General features: G+C 38.5%; 2 protein-coding genes and 1 pseudogene across 2 annotated transcripts in view; 1 reads left to right on the forward strand and 2 right to left on the reverse strand.

Moving 5' to 3' along the window:
- LOC110170131 (protein mono-ADP-ribosyltransferase PARP9-like) overlaps positions 1 to 1,236 on the reverse strand; it is an 8,759-nt gene extending 7,523 nt beyond the window's left edge. Inside the window, 1 exon segment of the mRNA XM_055156235.1 lies at positions 1,212 to 1,236. Within this exon segment, the coding sequence (XP_055012210.1) occupies positions 1,212 to 1,236 (25 nt within the window).
- A 234-nt stretch (positions 1,237 to 1,470) lies between these two features.
- Positions 1,471 to 1,587, forward strand: LOC129409959 (5S ribosomal RNA; annotated as a pseudogene).
- Positions 1,588 to 3,454: 1,867 nt separating this feature from the next.
- On the reverse strand, positions 3,455 to 22,036 carry LOC110163895 (transmembrane 4 L6 family member 4-like). Its single transcript, XM_020928908.2, has 6 exons — positions 21,956 to 22,036; positions 12,471 to 12,687; positions 10,981 to 11,046; positions 9,554 to 9,699; positions 5,641 to 5,830; positions 3,455 to 3,678 (listed from the first exon to the last, which is right to left on the reverse strand). Exons 2-6 carry the CDS (start codon positions 12,660 to 12,662, stop codon positions 3,676 to 3,678), a joined length of 597 nt encoding a protein of 198 aa, XP_020784567.1. The 5' UTR covers positions 12,663 to 12,687; positions 21,956 to 22,036; the 3' UTR covers positions 3,455 to 3,675.
- Positions 22,037 to 22,110: the final 74 nt, after the last annotated feature.

The following is a 22,110-nucleotide window of genomic DNA, read 5'->3' on the forward strand; positions in this document are numbered from 1 at the left end:
CGGTCTGTCAAAGCTTGATCCCATCAGATTTCAGAAGCTCAGCAGGGCCAGGTCTGGTTAGTACTGGATGGGAGACCAGTGGGAAAATCAGGAGTCACAGGGGGGTGCCAGAGGCAAAAGCTACCGTTGAGTCCTTAGGCAAGGCACGTCACCCACATTGTGTAATATGACAGTGGTGTGAGTGAGTGAGTGAGTGAGTCATGGTGGTGGTGGGAGGGGCCGATAGCTCAGATTTGCAGCCCTGCTTCTGTCAGTCTGTCCCAGGGCAGCTGTGGCTACAATAGTAGTTTACCACAACTGGGTCTGGAGTGAATGAATAATGCTCTGTAATGCGTCTTTGAGTGTCCAAAAAAGCGCTATATAAAATAAATATGCATTATTATTCTTATTAGTTTTCAGGTCAGAGTCCAGTCTGAAAGCAGCATAGCCACCACCTGTTGGCAGGAGACTTGTTGGATGAAGATTGGGCTGATGTATTTGTCATACGTATGGTGTTTCTGCCAATGCAAACGAGGCCATATTCAGTAAAAGTGAAACTAATGTGATATATTCAAATTACCTCTAAAAGAAACTTGTAATACATAAATAGTCACTTTTGGGTGTATTTTGGGCATATTCAATAATTGTATAGCTCATTTGCATATAAAAATGAATTTTCAAAGAAACTTGTAATTCAAAAAATATTACTTTTCATGGGTACTTTAATTCTGGAGGAGGAGTAAAGGAAAAGTTTGATGAGAATTGAACATATTTCTTCTATTAGGATTTCTTAGGACTTTTTGTCTGTTGTTCTGGACACCTCATAGAAATGATCTAATCTGAAAAACAAACTATTACAATTAATTCTATTTTTGTTCCAAAATGAGTTACTTTGCTTGGACTATGACAGTGGAAAACATAACCTGCCTCCTTCATTTCATTTCCACATCCACATACTTCAAATACAAAGGAAAAATATATAGGCAAAAGGAGCGTTTCGCCATGGGGGACCCCTTATCGGCCATCATCAGTGGGTTCTTCATGGAGGACCTGGAGGAGAAGGCCGTAAACACAGCACCAACAACAATTCACCTATTCAAATTCACACATGAAGAAGAAACATATAATGCAGCATATAAGAAACATATAATACAATACATTTTTTGGACATGAACATCATACACAGGGAGGATGGCAGCATCAAAATAAAAATACATACAAAACCATCTCACAAAGACCAGTATCTCTTATGGACATCGGAACATCCCACAGCCACAAACTCTCTGTCGTAAGAACATTGTTTGACAGAACAAACATTATAACAGATGAACAAGACAAACAGTAAGAAAACACACACATGCACAACATTCTGAAACAACGCCAATACACAAAATCACAGAGAAAGAAAAACTAAACCAGAAAAACAAAAATAAAACTGAAAAAAGAACGCACACATGGGAACATAGAACATCATGGGCAATCAGAAACACAAAATGTGGCCATACTGGCTTGTAAAAAGCCTGATCCCGCCAGATCTCAGAAGCTAAGCAGGCTGGGCCTGGGTAGTACTTGGATGGGAGACACTGGGAAAATCAGGAGCCACAGTTGGGCGCCAGAGGCAAGAAAAAAACTGTCCTTGTGTCCTTAGGCAAGACACTTCACCCACATTGCCTAGTATGAAATGTGTGTGTGTGTGTGTGTGTGTGTGTGTGAGTGTTGGTGGTGGTCAGAGGGGCTGATGGCGCAGATTGGCAGCCCCGCTTCCGTCAGTCTGCCCCAGGGCAGCTGTGGCTACAGTAGTAGCTCACCAGTGTTGAGTGAATGAATAATGAACTGTAAAGCGGGATCTTGAAAGGCACTATATAAATGCAATGATTAATTAATAAATTAATAATTAATTAAAATGAACATACTCATCCACCCAAAAGACAAAATAGAACCAGAGTATAAATGTAACATCATACACGAAATACCTGCAGGTTCAACAGACTGTGTTGGCAGGTTCTCCAATAAAACACATCGAGGAAACCGACGGCGCTCAGAACATGAAAAAACAAACACAGGACAAAATACAAGAAAATGGATAAAGAAAATATACTGTTACACTGTACTGTATATTACTGAAGTAAAAGTACTGCTACACTGTACTGTATATTACTGAAGTAAAAGTACTGCTACACTGTACTGTATATTACTCTAGTAAAAGTACTGTTACACTGTACTGTATATTACTTTAGTAAAAGTATTGCTTCACTGTACTGTATATTACTCAAGTAAAAGTACTGTTACATTGTACTGTATATATTACTCTAGTAAAAAGTACTGTTACACTGTACTGTATATTACTTTAGTAAAAGTATTGCTTCACTGTACTGTATATTACTCTAGTAAAAGTACTGTTGTACTGTATATTATTCTAGTAAAAGTACTGTTACACTGTGCTGTATATTACTCTAGTAAAAGTACTGTTACACTGTACTGTATATTACTTTAGTAAAAGTATTGCTTCACTGTACTGTATATTACTCAAGTAAAAGTACTGTTACATTGTACTGTATATTACTCTAGTAAAAGTACTGTTGTACTGTATATTATTCTAGTAAAAGTACTGTTACACTGTGCTGTATATTACTCTAGTAAAAGTACTGTTACACTGTACTGTATATTACTCAAGTAAAAGTACTGCTACACTGTACTGTATATTACTCTAGTAAAAGTACTGTTACACTGTACTGTATATTACTCTAGTAAAAGTACTGCTTCACTGTACTGTATATTACTCAAGTAAAAGTACTGTTACACTGTACTGTATATTACTGAAGTAAAAGTACTGCTACACTGTACTGTATATTACTCTAGTAAAAGTACTGTTACACTGTACTGTATATTACTTTAGTAAAAGTATTGCTTCACTGTACTGTATATTACTCAAGTAAAAGTACTGTTACATTGTACTGTATATTACTCTAGTAAAAGTACTGTTGTACTGTATATTATTCTAGTAAAAGTACTGTTACACTGTACTGTATATTACTCAAGTAAAAGTACTGCTACACTGTACTGTATATTACTCTAGTAAAAGTACTGTTACACTGTACTGTATATTACTCTAGTAAAAGTACTGCTTCACTGTACTGTATATTACTCAAGTAAAAGTACTGTTACACTGTACTGTATATTACTCTAGTAAAAGTACTGCTTCACTGTACTGTATATTACTCAAGTAAAATATATTAAAAGTGCGGGGTGAAAATGACAGTGAAAAGTACTCGTTTAAATACCATAGTAAATATGTGAGTACTGCCTGTGTTGTAGAGCACACAACAGCGCCTCTCTGAGTTTCTTTCGGGGTAGTGCACAAAGAACAAGTGATCAAATGCAAGAACCAAAATAGTGACTTTGTACTTTTAATTACAAAGTATTAAAAAGGCACAGACATGTACAGTATCATACATCAATGCTCCCAAACACACACTCGTTTGTAGAGTTTTCAGCGTTTGATTGACGTGGAGTGCATTTAACTATTCAACTGTAGCGACGTCAGGACTATGTCGAACACAGCGGTGAATTATGGGTAAAAAGCTTATGTTTTGTAATGCATTTGAGGAAAAAGAAAAAAAAAAAAAAAAAAAAAACGTGATGGGTGGCTTGTTCTTCAGGCCGGCAGATGTCTTTCTACACCAGGGGGCGCTCCGTTCACTGCAGACAAATAGAATCATAATTACAAAGGGAAAATCTAAATTCACTCAACCATCATTATGACACTTTATGTGGATGTGTAACATTTAGAAAAAACACTTGTGCAAATACTTTTCACAAGTCTGAAGTAGAGACACACCGATATTTGGACTTCATAGTGTATCAGCTATTGGTCTTAAATCTGCAGCACAGGCCGATATTTTGTTCTGGTCAATCTACGGCCTAAAAATGTATATTAACTCTCTTTAATACAAGGAGACCGAAACAGCACAAATATGACTCCACAGCGCTCTTAAAGGTTTCTGGTAAAACTATGTCTGTGGATGTAAATTTAAATGACATATTTTAGAGAAAATAATCAAAATCAGCCCTGTATATCGAGCCAAAAATATCGGTAGAGCTTATCGGCCATCGGTTGTGTTTTATTCTAAATAATCTGTATCGCCCATGAAAGCACCCATGTCGGTCAATCTCTAGACTTACAAAATCCGTGTATCATTCGTTCATTTGTTTTTTAATATAAAACCAAAAATAAGAAAACGAAATAACAACTATTTTCATCATTATTTGTCTCCAAAACCAAAATGAAAAAAAACTGTTTTTCAGTTTTCGATTTTGTGTTTAAATGAATAATGGAAAACAAACGGGTAACGACCGTTTCCCGTTTACGTGACTTAAACTGAGATGCAGGACTGAACAGGTCTAAACCAACTTTAAACCAGAATTGAACCAGGACGAAACCAGGTCTCAGTCCTGGTCTCAGTACTGGTCAGGTCTCAGTCTCAGTCCTCGTCTGGTCCTAGTCTGGTCCCGGTTTCCTGATCACCCGACAGACTACGCGGGCGCACGTCCGGGCCAGTCCTCCCACTCCTGCTTCAGTTCTGGTTTAGTCCTGGTTCAGTTCTGGTTTAGTCTTGGTTTAGGACTGAGACCGGGACTGAGACTAGGACTGAGACCAGTTTAGTCCTGGTTTAGACCAGGTTTAGTCCTGGTTAAGGACTGAGATCGGGACTGAGACTAGGACCGAGACTGGTTCAGTCCTGGTTTAGTCCTGGTTCAGTCCGACGTCGCAGTTTAAGTCACATAAATGGGAAACGGACGTTATCCTTTTTTTTTTCCATTATTCATTTAAACACAAAATCAAAAAATGAAAAAACAAATCATTATCCGTTAATTTCATTTTGGTTTTGGAGACAAATAATGAAGAAAACTGTTTGTTTTTTTGTTTTCTTATTTTAGGTTTTATATTGAAAAACAAATGAATGAATGATACACAGATTTGTGTCGCCCATGAAAGCACCCGTGTCGGTCGATCTCTAGACTTACAAAATCCGTGTATCATTCATTCATTTGTTTTTCAATATAAAGCCAAAGCAAAATGAAAAAACACATAACAATTCATTTTTCAAGTTTTCAATTTTGTGTTTAAATGAATAATGGGAAAAAATGAATACGACCGTTTCCCGTTTACGTGACTTAAACTGAGATGCCGGACTGAACCAGGACTAAACCCAGACTGAATCAGGACTTAATCAAGACTAAACAAGGACTAAACTGGTTTCAGTCCCGGTCTTGGTCCCGGTCTCAGTCCCCGTCTCAGTCCAGGTCTTAGTTCTGGTCTGGTCCTGGTATGGTCCTGGTCTGGTCTCGGTCTCAGTCCTGGTCTCAGTCCTGGTCCTGGTCTGGTCCCGGTCTCAGTCCTGGTTTAGACCTGGTTTAGTGCTGGTTCAGTCCTGGTTCAGTCCGGCATCGTACTTTAAGTAAGTTTTTTCCATTATTCATTTAAACACCAAATTGAAAACTGAAAAAATTAATCATCCATTTTTTCATTTTGGTTTTGGAAACAAATAAAGAAGAAAATAGTTGCTTTTTTCGTTTTCTAATTTTTGGTTTTACACGGACTTTACAGTATGATTCAAGAGTGTTGCTACGACACACTACTACCACCAAACCCCCCCCGACCTCTTTGTCTCCGCCGCAGGTTCCGCAGAGGCAGCCGAAGAGCCCGTTGACCATCTGGACGCCGCAGAGGCCGAGCTGGAGGATGGAGGTCACGAGCAGAGTGGAGAACAGGCCCACGTTAAACTCCACCACGTTCTTTGGTTCTATGCACCACTTCCACATCTCCTTGTCGCCCAGGTAACTCCCATTGCTGAGGAGCACACAGAAGCACGACCGTCAGGGGTTTTGTTCCGCTTTGCAAACCTCATTAAGTTGTGTTCAGTAATTTGATGATGTTATGATTCCAGATGGAAAGAAAGGGCCAGGAGATGTACCGTGTTTTCTAAATATATCACTTTTTTATATGTAAAAACTGTGAGAGGAGGAAGTAGGGCACACTGTGCAATCAATCAAACATAAAATAATGGTTTTAATTATTCATGAATTCAACTACCGTATTTTTCGGACTATAAGTGGCACTTTTTTTTCATGGTTTGGGTGGTTCTGCAACTTATACTCTGCTGCAACTTATGTATTGAAGACTATATCAAGTAATGAAGTATAATGAGTGTATTACATGCGTATATTAAAAATTTAAATTCATATATTTCTTTGAATATTACACAATGAGTTAATGCTTAACCACTGAAATCTGATATGTATGTTTAAAGGTACCACTGTGTGAAAACATATATGTTTTTAAGGTAATCCCTTTGCAGAGATGAAGTTTGTGTCCTTTTAAGTAAATTCTTTACAGAGCAGTTGCAGTGGAGTCGTTTTGGCTGGCACCAAGCCTAAATAGACTTGGCTGTAATTTAAACCTGGTGTCATCCCTTTATGACAACGGAGATGCTTCAGGAAGGATCCAAGGCACGAACCTGCTCAACATATCATTTGCATGTTCATACTGTTGTTTTATATCTCTGGGTTGAGGGAAACACAGGCAGTCAGAACACCTGATGTAAGTCCTGTGTAGCTGTAGGCCATCAGGGGCAATGATTTGACCCAGAGCTCTGTATTAGAATTGTACTGAATAGGGAATAAATTCTTTGTGATTTTAATCGATCGATTCCAGTCATTATTTCCTCTGATAGAACACGCTAACAATATTAAAATGTTCACAAACTGACAGCCACGAGAGGGCGCTCTAGTCTTGTGTGTGAGTATCTGCTGCTCCTGTTCCTCCTGTACCACTGTCACTTCACTCTACTGCACATGTCTCCTGCAGAAATAGCCTCTGTCCTGTCTGTATCATGTCAGTCGTTCGCACCATTACTTGTGCACCACTGAACAATTTTACATTTAAGTGACTTCAGTGACACCGAAACATCCTGTCGGGATTCAAAAAGGCCGGAATACTGTATTTTCAGGGCTATATGGCACTCTGGATTATAAGGCGCACTGTCATTAAATGGTCTATTTTTGAACTTTTTTCACACATAAACCGCACCGGACTTTAAACAAAACACAACAGTGTGATGGGTGAGTGGTTTTGTTTGTTTGTGGCGTTCACGGTGACTCTGGGCTTTGTTCAGTTGTGGCGTGTAGGGAGGGTGCTGTCTGGGACCAATGGATTGTCGGCGTGTTCGCAGTGACTCAGTTGTTCAGTTGTGTCTAGAAGTGGCACGTTGCACTCGCTTTTTTGGTTCTTCACTCCGTTCCGTTCCTCGTCGGCGTGGAGTGATGAGTGGCTGTGGGTGTTTTTGACTGTGCGGTCGCTGTCTGCTCCGTGCGTGTTTGTGTGTTCTGCGGGTGGTGCGGCTTTGTAGTTTACTGAAGTCGTGCTGGGACACCCGAGTGGATTCGTGTATAGGGCGCTCTGGACTGTGGGCGCAGTCATTTTTTGATGGGGTTGGAGGCTTAAGAGCGTGTCTAATAGCCCGGAAAATACGGTAATTCTAAATGGAACTGATGCTGAGTCTGACGACAGCTACACAGAAGAGGAAGTGGCGCTCTGTTTACCTCCGGAGGTCGTAAAGTTGTTCAGAAGTGACACCGAGGATGAAGAATTGAATAGATTTAGTGATTTGTAGTGAGATGGAGAGTTTGATAAACTTGTTGTGTTCTGTTGTTTATGTTATAGTTTATCTGAAGAACTGTTCATATGTGACCTTAACAGTCTGTTCTTCTCTCTTCTATTGTTATTACTAGAACTTGACTTTACACAGGAAATGTCTGTTCCTGGTCGCTGATTTTATAAAATAAATTTACCCCAAAAAGTGTGACTTATAGTCCGAAAAATACGGTGGTAATGTGTAAGCTCCATCAAAACTGGGACAAAGGCACATTCCTAATCTACAGACTTGTACACAACAGTGCCACAAAACATTACAAATAAAATATATTAGGTCTATACTTTCTGGACAGGATATAAAAGTATTCCTTTTAAATATCAGTCAGATAGTTGTGATTTTTGCCATGGTAGCAGTAGTAGTAGTAGGAGGCCTTTTGCCTTTTGTATGGAAGATCATTTGTTCCATCAAATTTTGAATTTCAAATACCGCTGAATTGCTTGCTTTGAATTTTTTAACTCTGAAACTTTGAACTTTGAATTTTTTTTTATTCTGAATTTTAGTTGCTGAAATTTTTAGTATACTCTTTCAATATGGTTCAGAGTGTAAAATTCGCAGAGAAAAATTTCACAGCAAAGAGCCAAGATGCCAAGACAGAAGCAATCGATCATATGAGTGAAGAGGACAGAGACTGTTTCTGATTGGTCTTTTTCATCTGTGGGCGGGGTTTACATTTAATAAAAGAAATAAAAGAGATGAGGTTTTGATGAGGCTAATTCTGACCAATCAGATGACTTCACTGCACCATTTCCTGCTTGTTATTAAGCTAGATCTAAGTTTCCAGACTGCAGTGCTTAATGCTCATTTCAGATTTTTTTTGTGAAATCCGATGTTTTTGCGAGGTCGTTCACATTTCCAATTAAATGTGACTTGTATGTGACTCCAGTGTGAACATTAAACGACCCAAAAATGTCCCGCATGTGCACTGGAGACACGACGACGTTAACCGCAGCGAGCGTGCTCTGTGTTTACAGAAGTTGTCCAAACATGGACGCGAGCATTGAGCACCTGCAGATTTTGGCTGTGGTGTTTTATGGGACAGTCCGGTGAAAGGAATGTGTGGATGTGGAGACGTAGCCAAGAGTGGTGAGTGGAGATGTATTCGCTTCAGTGACATGGAGTTCATTAACAATTTTCGCTACTTCAGCGCAGAATAGTGATGTTTGTGGCTTGTTGATAACGTGTAGGTTGATGAATGCGCTTTGGCCGTTCAGACTGAAGTCGCATGTTAAAAGATCAGATATGTATCGGTTTTAGGAGCACAGATCCAAGTGGCCTGGGTCGCATTTGAAAAAATCAGATCATTCAAACTGTCATTAAAAGATCAGATACAGGTCACATAGGGGCCAAAAAATCGGATTTAGGTCATTTTAGGCTGCAGTCTGAACGTAGCCATAGTGTAAGTCTTAAATCGGATCACTTTGGATCGATTGCTTAGGCTCTGGCATCTTGGATCTTTCCTGCAAATTTTTTTCACTGCGAATTTTACACTCTGAATTTTGACTGTTGAATTTAAGGCTTGAAAATATTTGTGCTGAATATTTAAAAGGTGATTTGTTTAGATTGAATTTTAAATACTTAATAATAATTCAAACATGTTTTTTTCAGAGCTGAAAAATTCAAAGCGAGAAATTCAGTGGCATTTTAAATGCAAAATCTGATGGAAAAAATGATCTTCCATACATTTGCACATCACTAGTATCCATGGGCATCACTGGCCGTTGCACAAACAGTGAACATGCAGGTTTGTGATGAACACTCTGACTCTACAAAAATGTCCTGCTGTTAGAATATACAAACTAAACTAGGACATGCACACTTTTTACTGAAGTGGCAGTAAGAGAGGGGCCTTGTGCTGGTACCTGTTGGTAAAGGGTGTTCCCCACTGTTCGATGCCTGCGTTGGACCATAAACACGTGGGACCATTGGACAGCCCCAGTGATGCCACAATCAGACTGTAGACGGCGCCAGCCATGCCCAGTGCTGCAAAGCCAATGGACAGGAACATCTGCACACAGCACGTTGTGTTTAATGAGGCATTTATACGGAAGCCGAGAGGGTCACAACAAATGCAAACACTGCAAACAAATACAAATGCGACAACACAAACACAAAAGCCACAACACATTAAAAAGCCACAACAGAAGTGACCGCGGGACTCTATTTTCCGAAGGACCGATCAAGCGGCAAGTGAAGAAGAAGAACTACAACGTGAAAAGTAAAGGAACGGAGAAGTTGGAAACGTAAGTAAAAGTAATTTATTATTTTATCATTATTTGTTTCACGTTGTAGTTCTTCTTCTTCACTTGTCGCTTGATCGGTCCGTCGGAAAATAGAGTCCCGCAGTCACTTCCGTTGTGGCTTTTTTTGGTTTGTTGTGGCTTTTTGTCGTGTTGTCACATTTGTATTTGTTGCGGTGTTTGCGTTTGCTGTGACCCCTCTCGGCGTCCGTACATTTGTTCTTTTTGATACTTTGCGTCTGAGGTCATCAACATTCCCTGGGCGTGTGGTGCTAACTGTAGCCTCTACTACTCTGAAGTTCTGTTACTCAAGTTAGACTTTAATCTGAGCTTTATCTTTACACATTCTGACCAGAAAGAGCTGACTTAGTTGGAACTACAACAGGTGAGATGATGTATGGTCTTAAACAAGTCTCGGACACATAAAATAGCAGCCACAAGCTCAGTTTTTCTTGAAAATCTCCTAAACAGGATCATCAACGCTTGTATTGACCACAGCCTCCTAAATTTGTTCTTTAAATCCATTTTGCTTTTTTTTTTTGCTTTTTCATTTTAAAAACTTCTCAGGCTGTGTTTGCAAATGCGTGCGTTGTGTCACCATGGTTACTGCTGAACATTCCACCATAGGCATACACGTAGAACACGCCCAGCAGCAAAGTATCAATACAGTAAAAAACTAGCTCAAAATGAATCTTGTATAGTTGGGTGGCAGACTGACCTTCCTCTCTTCTGCAGTACTGTTACAGTGAGTTATGTCATAGTAAAGTGATCTAAAATATGGCTATGTATCCTGGAAAAAGTTCTCAAGATTTGTACTCTAGTAAAAGTGCAATTACACGGCTAAACGTTTAAAAATCTACTCAAAAAAGCACAATTAACCTCAAAATCTACAGTAACGTGAATATTTTTTGTATTTCGTTACTTTCCCTCTCTGGATAAAACACTTTGTATACCAGAATCCTTCCTATTTGGCCGGTTTATTATCAGCTACATGACACAAAGCTCAAATCTCCTGAAATAAAACCATAGAGGTGGTTGCGCACACTCACCCCACAGCGGTTGGCACAGCACTTGTCGGCACTGGTCAGGTGGATGTGGATGGCTGGGATCAGGGCCTGGAGCAAACACAGAAACACATGTACTTAACCAAATATTACTCTCTAATTACACAACAAATAGTCAATTAAGGATGATTCAGGCTTTGTACGACAGAATTAATACTCAAACCACAACTCCTAATTACCATATTTTTCAGACTATAAGGCGTAATATCAATAATGTTGAATTCTCTCATCTATTTTCATACATAAATTGCACCGGATTATAAAGCGCAACAAAGTGAAATAAACAGACGACACTTGAGACTGATTCTTAGACCAGGCGTCCACGATCCATCGGCAGATCGTGGTGTAACTCGCCCGGTGTTGCCTCCCTGTCTTGGTGAATGTGGATTATGAATGTGAATGTGGCTGGATCATTTAACCCTATAATGCCATTTGTATCATATTTGATACACAACATTCTGAGACCTCTGCCCACCCGCATAATCAATATTTTTCCTGAAAAACCTGTTGTATACAATTAAATGCTTGTCAGATGTCCCCTAGCGGTCTTTCCATGGTTTTCAGTAAATACCAGGCTCAGAGGAGACATTTTCAAAATGGCTGCATTGGTGTGCGTGATTTCATTTAAATTTTTTTCAAATACACCCTCCAAAAGCTAAGATAACAACAGTAAAGCAAATATTGTAGCCTATATCAGTATTGGTTTTTATTTTTTATTTTAAGACACAATTATAAAAAGTCAAAATTTTTTTTTTTTATGGCAAGACATTCAATATTTAATTTTTTTTGTTATGAATATATATATTTTTGGTTTAGAGTAAAAATTAGGAATAAAATTGTAATGAATATTGGCAGGTTATCCATACCGGACCAAGACATGAAGTAGGCCATAACATAAATTGTGAACAATATTTTGGAAAAACATTTTTAACAAGTTGAATTTGATCATGACGGGTGGAATTTAATCACATTTTTTTAACATTTCAGTTCAACTTTTTTCAAATACACTCTCCAAAAGCTGAGATAACAACAGTAAAGCAAATATTGTAGCCTATATCAGTATTGGTTATTATTTTTTATTTTAAGATGCAATTATAAAAAGTTGAAATTTTTTAATGTCAAGAAATCCAATATTTAATACAATTTTTTTGTCATGAATATATATTTTTGGGGGTTTAGAATAAAAATGAGGAATAAAATTGTAATGAATATTGGCCGGTTATCCATACCAGATAAGACCAAGACATGAAATAGGCCATAACATAAATTATGATCAAATTTTTGGAAAAACATTTTTAACAGGTTGAATTTGATCATGACAGGTGGAATTTAATCACATTTATTAACATTTCAGTTTAACTTTTTTCAAAAACACCCGCCAAAAGCTGAGATAAGCCTGTTTATTCTACACAACCTTTGCAATTTGCCAATTCTAACATCAGTTCTTATTTATTCATGACATTGTTTGTACCCACCATGATTCCTCCTCCGATCAGCCCACCCATGTACTTGACCTCCTCGGTGAGACGGGGGGTATTCTCTCCATCTTCGGATGCGTATTTATTGCTGAAGTCAGGGAAGAAGAGGATGATGTTGCAGATGATGGACACTACGGCCAGCGGGTAGAGCGAGATGGCCACGAACTTGGAACAGGCTCCGGTGCACATGCTGACGACCAGGGCTCAGGGAGAGCTGGAGGATCCAAAAGAGAAGGGAACACAATGGGGGCTTTATAACGACGCCTGGAGCCTGCACTTTGAGCGTGATTATCTTATCTGACGCTTGATATGTCAGGGGCGTGATGTTTGCCAGTGTTTCCACTCAGGTCGTAAATGATCATAAAGTCTTCGTGCTAATGCAGTTATTTTGCCTGTAAATGTGTAAGTGCTGACTGAAAATTGGTGGTACATTCTGAGAGAAATATAAGGAGTTTGGGGAGCGTATTGGCCGCTAACTCAGTGATAATTACTATGTTAGTTAGTGATTATTCTGTTATTCGCGTTTATTATAGTGTGAACAATTTAAATATAAAAATGCTAATGTATTATTCATTGATAAAAACAGTTGACTGAATAGAACACGTGTAAAATATGGCCTTAAAAACCATTCATAATTATGCTACTTTCTAAATATTTACAGAGATGTAATTAGTAGGCTGTAAATATGTCTTTATTAAGAGTGATTCAGGCTTAGCTCCGACTTCATCAAGTAGGAAGGGACCACTTATGAGCCACTAATGAAGTAGTAGTTGTTAGTTAGTGGTTATTATGGTAAGATTTATTATATAGCTATAGACTTATAGAGGCTATGAATGACACGCAGTGTTGGGGAGTAACAGATTACATGTACCAGAGTTACGTAATCAGAGTACAAATGATGAGTAACTGTATTCAGTTACAGTTACTGTTTCAGTGAGTGGTAATTGGATTACAGTTACTTTGTTGAAATAAAAGGATTACATGCAGCTATTTTCCTGTTTTTACATTTTGGGCTATATCCCCTCGCTTTTTTTTTTTTTTTTTGGTAATTCCACTCATTGTCGGAAACTAAACCAGGTCTAAACTAGAGCTAAACCAGGACTAAACCAGGTTTAAACCAGGTGTAAACTAGAGCTAAACCAGGTCTAAACCAAGTCTAAACCAGGACTAAAACCAGGGCTAAACTAGTAAGCTTAAGCTTCAGCCTATACCTTTTCAGTCTGTGTATGTTAAATATGACTGTCTGTGAATTAATGTCAAAATATACCTGTGACCGAAATAAATAAATAATCAATCTAAACTAGATCTAAACCAGGACTAAAACCAGGTCTAAACTAGATCTAAACCAGGACTAAACCAGGACTAAAACCAGGTCTAAACTAGATCTAAACCAGGACTAAACCAAGACTAAAACCAGGTCTAAACTAGATCTAAACCAGGACTACACCAGGTCTAAATCCTGCTGCGTGGACGTGTTTCCTCCTCTTCTATCAATAATATTTTTAATTTGATTAAGTAAAGTCTGGGCTTTTTATTTTCTTTTAGCAGACAAAATGTCTTATGTTACAATTTCCTCGTCTTTGCTTCTCTACAGCAAATCAAGTAATCCAAAGTATTCAGATTACGTTACTCATTTTAAATAATTTAATGGATTACATTACAAACTATATTTTGGGGTATGTAATCTGTAATCTGTAGGGGAATACATTTTAAAAGTAACGTTCCCAACATTGATGACACTCTAGCCACCACACAAGTGACGACAGAGAACTAGAACCAAATCTGGAAGGTAAAACCAAGATGGCGTCGTGTTGTTTTCAATGGCCTGTGCTCAAAGGCACATGAGCCTATTCACTGGTACTTCAGCGGAAAAAATTCCCTGGGCTGAGAGAGGATTTTCCTCATAGAGGCAATGTAATCACAAACTGCTTGTGTTCAACTGACAGGGACCTACAACTTTCAAAAATGTCAGATTTTGTGGAGATTTTTTGTCTATTTTTAGATCATAAACTTTTTTCAGCTCAAAATCCTTCAGTTGTCTTAAAAAAACGCTTTATAATCTTTCGCTCCAGCTCTGCTCTGCTCTGCTCCTCTCGCTCTGATTGGTCCAAGTGATCATGTGATACATGAGCCCGCGCTCCGTGTGAGAAAAGAGCACTACTGCACACGCTCAATCAGCCCAGAGCCACTGGAAGAACCTCGCCGGGCTAAAGGTGAATCTGAAGTCATGGCGGCTTATTGACTTGAATGAGCGGCCATTTTGAGATTGGAGCAGCGTGTAGCCAGAGCTAATGATTCTAAAACAACTGAAGGGTTTTGAGCTGAGAAAAAGTTTATGATCTAAAAATCGCCACAAAATCCGACACTTTTGAAAGTTGTAGGCGCCCTGGCTAGATCCGTGGCATGGGCCCCCCCCCAAAAAAAAATCACTTCCGCATTTACTTCCTCAATCCGGGTGAGCTCCTCCCACCCGTGTGACGTCTGTAACGCACACGGCGTGGAGCGTTTGGATCAGAGCGAGAGCTGCTAGAGCGGTGCGAGCATGGGCTCAGAGCAGCGAGGATAAGTCTTACAAAGATCACTTTTAGACGCTTTGAGGATTTAAACATTTAAAAAAATGTATGTTGTTAAAACAGAAAAGAATCCTACAGAATGTGACCTTTGTGAGAGTTGTGGAAGCTCTGTAAGCTGGACCCAAAATGCATTGTGTTTCTATGGGAGAATTCTTTGTGGGCCCAGGCTCCCAGAGGCCGCAGTACCTGGAGCAGCTACTACTCGCCTCAAGACGGGAAAGAGGGGGAGGAGCTTATCCACTTTATATTAGAGATCCATGAGTGAGTGTGGGCACAGAGTGTTCCCTCCATCTCTGATTCCACTTGACTTCTATTTAGGGTGACTGGACGCCCCTATTTTCCCCAGGAGAGTTTTGAGCCTGTGTCTTCCTGTCTCAGCAGATTTATACAAAACCACTGATTTGTCCAAGTTTTATACAAGAAATGTCCCACACTGGAAAAAACTATATCTAGTTAAATTAAAATGAATTAAATTAAGAAGAGTCGATTCAACTTGACAAGTAAAACTATCTACCAATGGAATAAGTGTGTTTTTCTTCATTCAACCAATATTAGATTTTGTTTCTTATTTTAACTACAAAAAAGTTGTTGTTTTTCTTATTTTAAGTGTAGCAGGATGTATTTTCATGTTTTAACATGTCTGTTCCGTTGGCACATCATTTTACTTGTCAAGTGAAATTTACTCAAATCATGATAAAACTTTTTTAATTCAAATCATCTTAACTTGGCTAGATTTAGTTTTTTGCAGTGTATGTGTCCTTCTTTTTGACCAATTTGATCTAAACCAGAACTAAACTAAGATTAAACCAGGACTAAAACAGGACTATCAGAGTTTTTCACTAAGCAGATCCTCGCCAACAGTAAAGAGGCGCATAAATTAGTTCATCATTTGTTTAGGCAAAACACACAAAACAGTGTTTGCGGATGACCATAAAGCAAAAAACAATTCTGCGATAGAAGTCTCTCAGATTATGACTGACGTGAGAATCCACAATGTTACACGTTCTTTTCAGTTTTATTGATACCAAACATCCCAGCCCGGGTGTGACCCAGTTTAGAATTTTGAAGATCTAGTCACCCTAATTCTGTTGAAAAAAATAAAACAAAACGTGGCCCTTCTCTCTGGAACTGCTGCTGTCAGGCTCCTTATTTTGGTTTTAAAAAGATTATGAAGATTAATAACAGATTAACCAGGCGCCTTCTTTCCTCCAGGTCGCTCCCACAATTGTTAACAGGTGTGATTCACATGTTACTAAGCACCCGCTCGCTGCTAAACCAGTTTCACCATTATAACTGCAACTTCATTTGACTGGAACCAAATGTTTATACAGCCTATAATTATAGTATCTATTGCTAACAGTACAAAGGAAGAAAATATTTAAAGGCTGAATACTGCTCAAATATGGCCTTGCCTTAAAGTTGCATTTATAAATAGGCTATTTGGCCTACAGGGATGGACTTAAGTAAAATAACTGCATTGACAAGTAATTCAGGCGTAGCAGTGATTCAAGATTCAGCTTTATTCATATTTATAAAATGATTGATGAGTGTTTTTACAAAAGCATCTGTTGTTAATAATGCTAATGAGCACTACTTTGATATATTAAATAATAGCCATGTAACAATAAACGAAATATAGTGATATTGTATCGTCAAAAGTCTCACAATAATATGGTGGACTGTCACAATATATTGAATCATAAGTTCCTAAATACTCTGACAAGAATTTGGTGTGAATTATTCCATCATAATCCCAAAAATTCAAGTAAAAACATATTTCTTCATGGGTCTGCACTGAAATGAATCATGGGAAATGTAGTTCCTGATGTTTATTAGCTATTACTACTATAGGCGAGTTTCATTGTTGACAAAAGCGTGCATTGCATGCTGGGAATTATTTTGGTCGGCGGCAAGAGACACTAATTCAACATGACGGACGGAGCGAGAAAGCACGTAAAGGGTATTGATCCCGGTTATTTATCCACTCTAACGGCAGAGGACCCAAGACCATTTGACCAGAAATTGGTCATAAGCATCGATGGAGCCAAATCACCCTTTTCAACCCCGACAAAAGGTGGACCAAACCAAATTTCTGGTCGTAATTGCCAACTACCTGGACAAATATTCACTTGGGCGATATCCACAATGACTTGGTGGAAACTCCTGGGTCATTCACAACAGAAAAGATGAAAACCTCCAAGAGTCTTGATGTGTTGTTGAACTTGTTGGAGTCCACGGTTTGTTAGGATCTTCTACGTTTGCTCTGCGAATGTTTGAAAGCCGTTTAATTCACTGTTAGTGGTTCTTTTCACTCGGAATACGAAAAAGACATTTTCCTTCTTCCGTGCTTCTATTTGTGCATCCGATAAAGCAGCAGGAATTTACCATTATCGGGGATAAATACGCGAGGTTACGCACTGTGTTTGACCGCTACCGTGTTTTTTGCCTCCGACCGAATTATTTCCCAGCATGCAATGCGGGTTTTTAAAAACAATGACGTCAGCTGAAATTCGCCTATAAAACCATGTATTTAAGTAAAGGAACTTGTGATTCCATATATTGTGACAGCCCACTGTATTATTGTGAGACTTTTGACGATACAATATCATGATATTTCAGTTATTGTTACATCCCTATTAACAGATATAATCAAGCACTTATATTGACTTTTTCTTTTAGTTAGACTATGTATATGTGGTCCCTTAGAGAACATTACAGAGATACAATTTTTGTACTTTTAGACACATTTTATAATGACTACTTTATTACAGGGTTATGTTAAAAGTTAGGTGTCAGAGTTTTTATCAAGCATTTATGAATTAAGTCTTTATACATGTTTTATTCAGGCTAATTGGATGTAGCCTGGTTAATACAATACAAGTGTGACCGTGGTCTTTGGCATCATTGTAGTCTAAGTGTGACCCGGATTGATAAATGCTAATAAGGGTTAGTCAAATATTAACAGGAAACACACTAGATCTAAACCAGGACTAAAAAAGACTAAACCAAGACTTAACCAAATCTACTAAACAAATACTAAACCAGGACTAACAAACACTGAACCAAGACTTAACCAAATCTACTAAACAAATACTAAACCAGGACTAACAAACACTGAACCAAGACTTAACCAAATCTACTAAACAAATATTAAACCAGGACTACACCAGGACTAACAAAGACTGAACCAAATCTACTAAACAAATACTAAACCAGGACTAAACCAGGACTAACAAAGACTGAACCAAATCTACTAAACAAATACTAAACCAGGACTAAACCAGGACTAACAAAGACTGAACGAAATCTACTAAACAAATACTAAACCAGGACTAACAAACACTGAACCAAGACTTAACCAAATCTACTAAACAAATACTAAACCAGGACTAACAAACACTGAACCAAGACTTAACCAAATCTACTAAACAAATATTAAACCAGGACTACACCAGGACTAACAAAGACTGAACCAAATCTACTAAACAAATACTAAACCAGGACTAAACCAGGACTAACAAAGACTGAACCAAATCTACTAAACAAATACTAAACCAGGACTAAACCAGGACTAACAAAGACTGAACGAAATCTACTAAACAAATACTAAACCAGGACTAACAAAGACTGAACCAAATCTACTAAACAAATACTAAACCAGGACTAAAAAGACTGAACCAAATCTACTAAACAAATACTAAACCAGGACTACTAAACCAAACTACTAAACCAGGACTACTAACAAAGACTGAACCAAATCTACTAACAAATACTAAACCAGGACTAACAAAGACTGAACCAAATCTACTAAACAAATACTAAACCAGGACTAAACAGAGATTTGTCAAAAGTGGGACTGAACTGGGACTAAACCCAAAACTAAACCTGGATTAGTAAAGACCATCCATAACCATACCAGGACTAAACCAGATCTAAACCAGGAGTAGAGCAGAAACTAGAGCAGGACTACACAAAGCCTAAACCAAGACCAAAGCAAGACTAAGTATTGAGACTGTAGATAATTTCAGGTATTTCCCTGACGTGTTCGTGCGATAAGGCAGATGAACTCTGGGTGACATCATACATTCTCTGCGCGTGATACTGTGGAGCCCCACCCGCTCATAATGTCTGTATCGCTACGGTAACGGAAATATGCCCTTTTATGACTACTAGCACATCTGTGTGGCTTCCCAACACTCTCCCATAGACTTTAATATATTATGAAACACATGAAAAAAACTAATTCAAACAACACTGGTATTTAATTAATATAGTTAATGAAATAATGTCACAGTGTTTGCCGAATGACTGAATATAATCACATTACAGTAATTAATAGTCACGCTTACATTACAAACAAGAAAGACGTTTGGAAACATGCAATGACAACTTCTGTCGGGCTTTAGGAAAAATTAGAAAATGTCCCAGTTTTCTTCATCTCCATGTCATTGTAGTGTTTCGTTATGCTTGGGTAATCAACACTTCCAACCAGACCTCAGTTTTCATCATTTCCCCACTGACACACAGCTCCGAGTGCACTGAATACATGTGATTAGAAGAGATAAGGCGTTGAATTTATGATAATTAAAAAGCACGTACGTATGAAGTCTTCATTGTACCGCTCATCGCATTTACCGTATTTTTTGGACTATAAGTCGCTCCAGAGTATAAGACACACCAGCCAAAAAATGTGTAATGAAGAAGAAAAAACATATAAAAGTCGCACCAGACTATAAGTTGCACTGTTTGTGGGAAATGTATTTTATAAAATCAGAGACTGGGAATTGACATTTCCTGTGTAAAGTCAAGTTCTAGTAATAACAATAGAAGACAGGACAACAGACTGTTAACGCCACATATGAACAGTTCTTCAGATAAACTATAACATAAACAACAGAACAAGTTTACCAAACTCTCCATCTCACTCCAAATCACTAAATCCATTCAATTCTTCATCCTCAGTGTCACTTCTGAACAACTCCTCGACCTCCGGAGGTAAACAGAGCGCCACTTCCTCTTCTGTGTCACTGTCGTCAGACTCAGTATCAGTTCCAGTTAGAATTGTTCGGGCCTTTCTGAATCCCAACAGGATGGTTTCGGTGTCACTGAAGTCCAGACTTTGTCCATCCATCCAGTGACTTCAGGAAAGTTTCATGGTGCATCCTCCCGGTGTCTCAAGTTTCTCGCTCACTCCAAACTTTCTTTCTGCTGCTCGATGACAGTTTTCAACTGCAGATTTCATGACTTGCAGTTTGTAATCTGTAAAACATGATTTTCTTTTTGGAGGCATTTGTGTTCAGTCTTCTCAAGTGTCTTTATAAGTTTGTTTAAAAGTTAAATTTTCTGTGGTGCAGAAGTAATGGTGCGATGGACTGACATGATACAGACAGGACAGAGGCTCTTTCTGCAGGAGACATGTGCAGTAGAGTGAAGTGAGAGTGGTACAGGAGGAACAGGAGCAGCAGATACTCACACACAAGACTAGAGCACTCTATTGCAGATGTCAGATGTCACATATATGTCGCAGGAAACACCCAAACCATGAAAAAGTGCAACTTGTAGTCTGAAAAATATGGTACTTCAATGGGTTTTATCACAGTCGATCAGCGAGCCCAGTGTCAGTAACTACACCACAAGTTTTCATTGCATGTTTCCAAATGTCTTGCTGCTTTGTGACGTAAGCGTGACTAGAGCCGTCATTTGGAACCATCCGCATGACGACTTGTAGTTCCCGACACTGGGCATGTGATAAAAACTGTGGATTCAGCAGCAGCGTCTTCACAACCTGCCAAAACTTTCCATGGGGGACGGGACTCTAATTGCATCTTCAGTGTCGCTTACAGGCAACTGGTTGGAACTGTTGATCTGACAAACATAACGGAACCCTACAATCACATCTTTTTTTATTATTATTATTAAGTTAGACACTTTACAAAAGGAAAAAAGGAAATACAATCACATCTAGATAAAGACAACCGGGCCATTTTCTCAGTTTTCCCAGAGTTAATATAACCAACAGAGCCCAAAGGAAGTCATCATCCACATGTTTCCAAACGTCTGCAGGACGAATTACTATTATTTGTCTATTTTTTGGGGTTTTTTTCCATCAAAAATCTCCCACTAGCAGAAAGGGGGAATATTAGTTCAAGAATCATATAACTACAGTAGACTAAAGTCGCTGGGTACAGTCTGCATCAAATTATAAAGCATTGTAATAATAATCAGGAGGTGTACTGTTTGCATGTTAGTTGTTGTTCGCTTTACTGTGACCACAAAAGGATGCTCTAGTCTCAGAGAGTTGTGAAAAGCGCTTAAAAACTCATCGCGGTGAGTAATTACGATGCTCTGAATGGATAAGTTCAGTGACGAAGAAATTTAAACCGCTGCAAAATTTAAAAAAAATAGGTATGGTGTCTTTAAATTTACTTAATATTGTGTGATTAAAGTATGACCAAATTGTTAAAAAGCATCAACAATATTAAGAAAAAACTGGGCGGCCTCAAAATTGTCAAAATCAAATGGTACTTTTTTTTTTTGTTTTTCTTGTTTTAATTCTGTTATCTTCCAGCTCTTCGACCATGTGGGTGTCTTGCTCATACACACAACAACAGCATGCACTTCAGCCCGGATTTGAACGCACGCCGTCGGCCCCTCAGAGCAGAAATTGTTAAATGAATGATCAACTAGTTTAGACTTTGACTTTGACATGGAGCGCAGTTATTAGCTGATGCCCTTTATCCCAGATGAATTATGAAATCAGAATCATTTCTAAGCACAAGTTCAGATAAAAATACTCACGAATTTAAAGTATTTCTTGATATTTTGTCTAGTTTTGGTGCGCTGCGAAAGTCTCTTTTAGTGACCGTATTGATCACATTTTCAGTATTTGAGTAAAATTGGGGAGTTTACCTTTGGAGCGGCGTGCTGAGTTGATATGGGCCCAGTTTCGTGTCGGAAAACTCAAAACCCGCCCACTCAAATCATGTGATAATCTGACCTGCTGCTGTGGGTGAACGGGGAGACCGTCATAAAGATAGAACAGTAATAGAATCTAAAAATATATA

The sequence above is a fragment of the Boleophthalmus pectinirostris genome, unplaced genomic scaffold (genome assembly GCF_026225935.1).
Source record: "Boleophthalmus pectinirostris isolate CB_2022bp ecotype Guang Dong unplaced genomic scaffold, ASM2622593v1 HiC_scaffold_20, whole genome shotgun sequence".
Taxonomy (NCBI): Eukaryota; Metazoa; Chordata; class Actinopteri; order Gobiiformes; family Gobiidae; genus Boleophthalmus; species Boleophthalmus pectinirostris.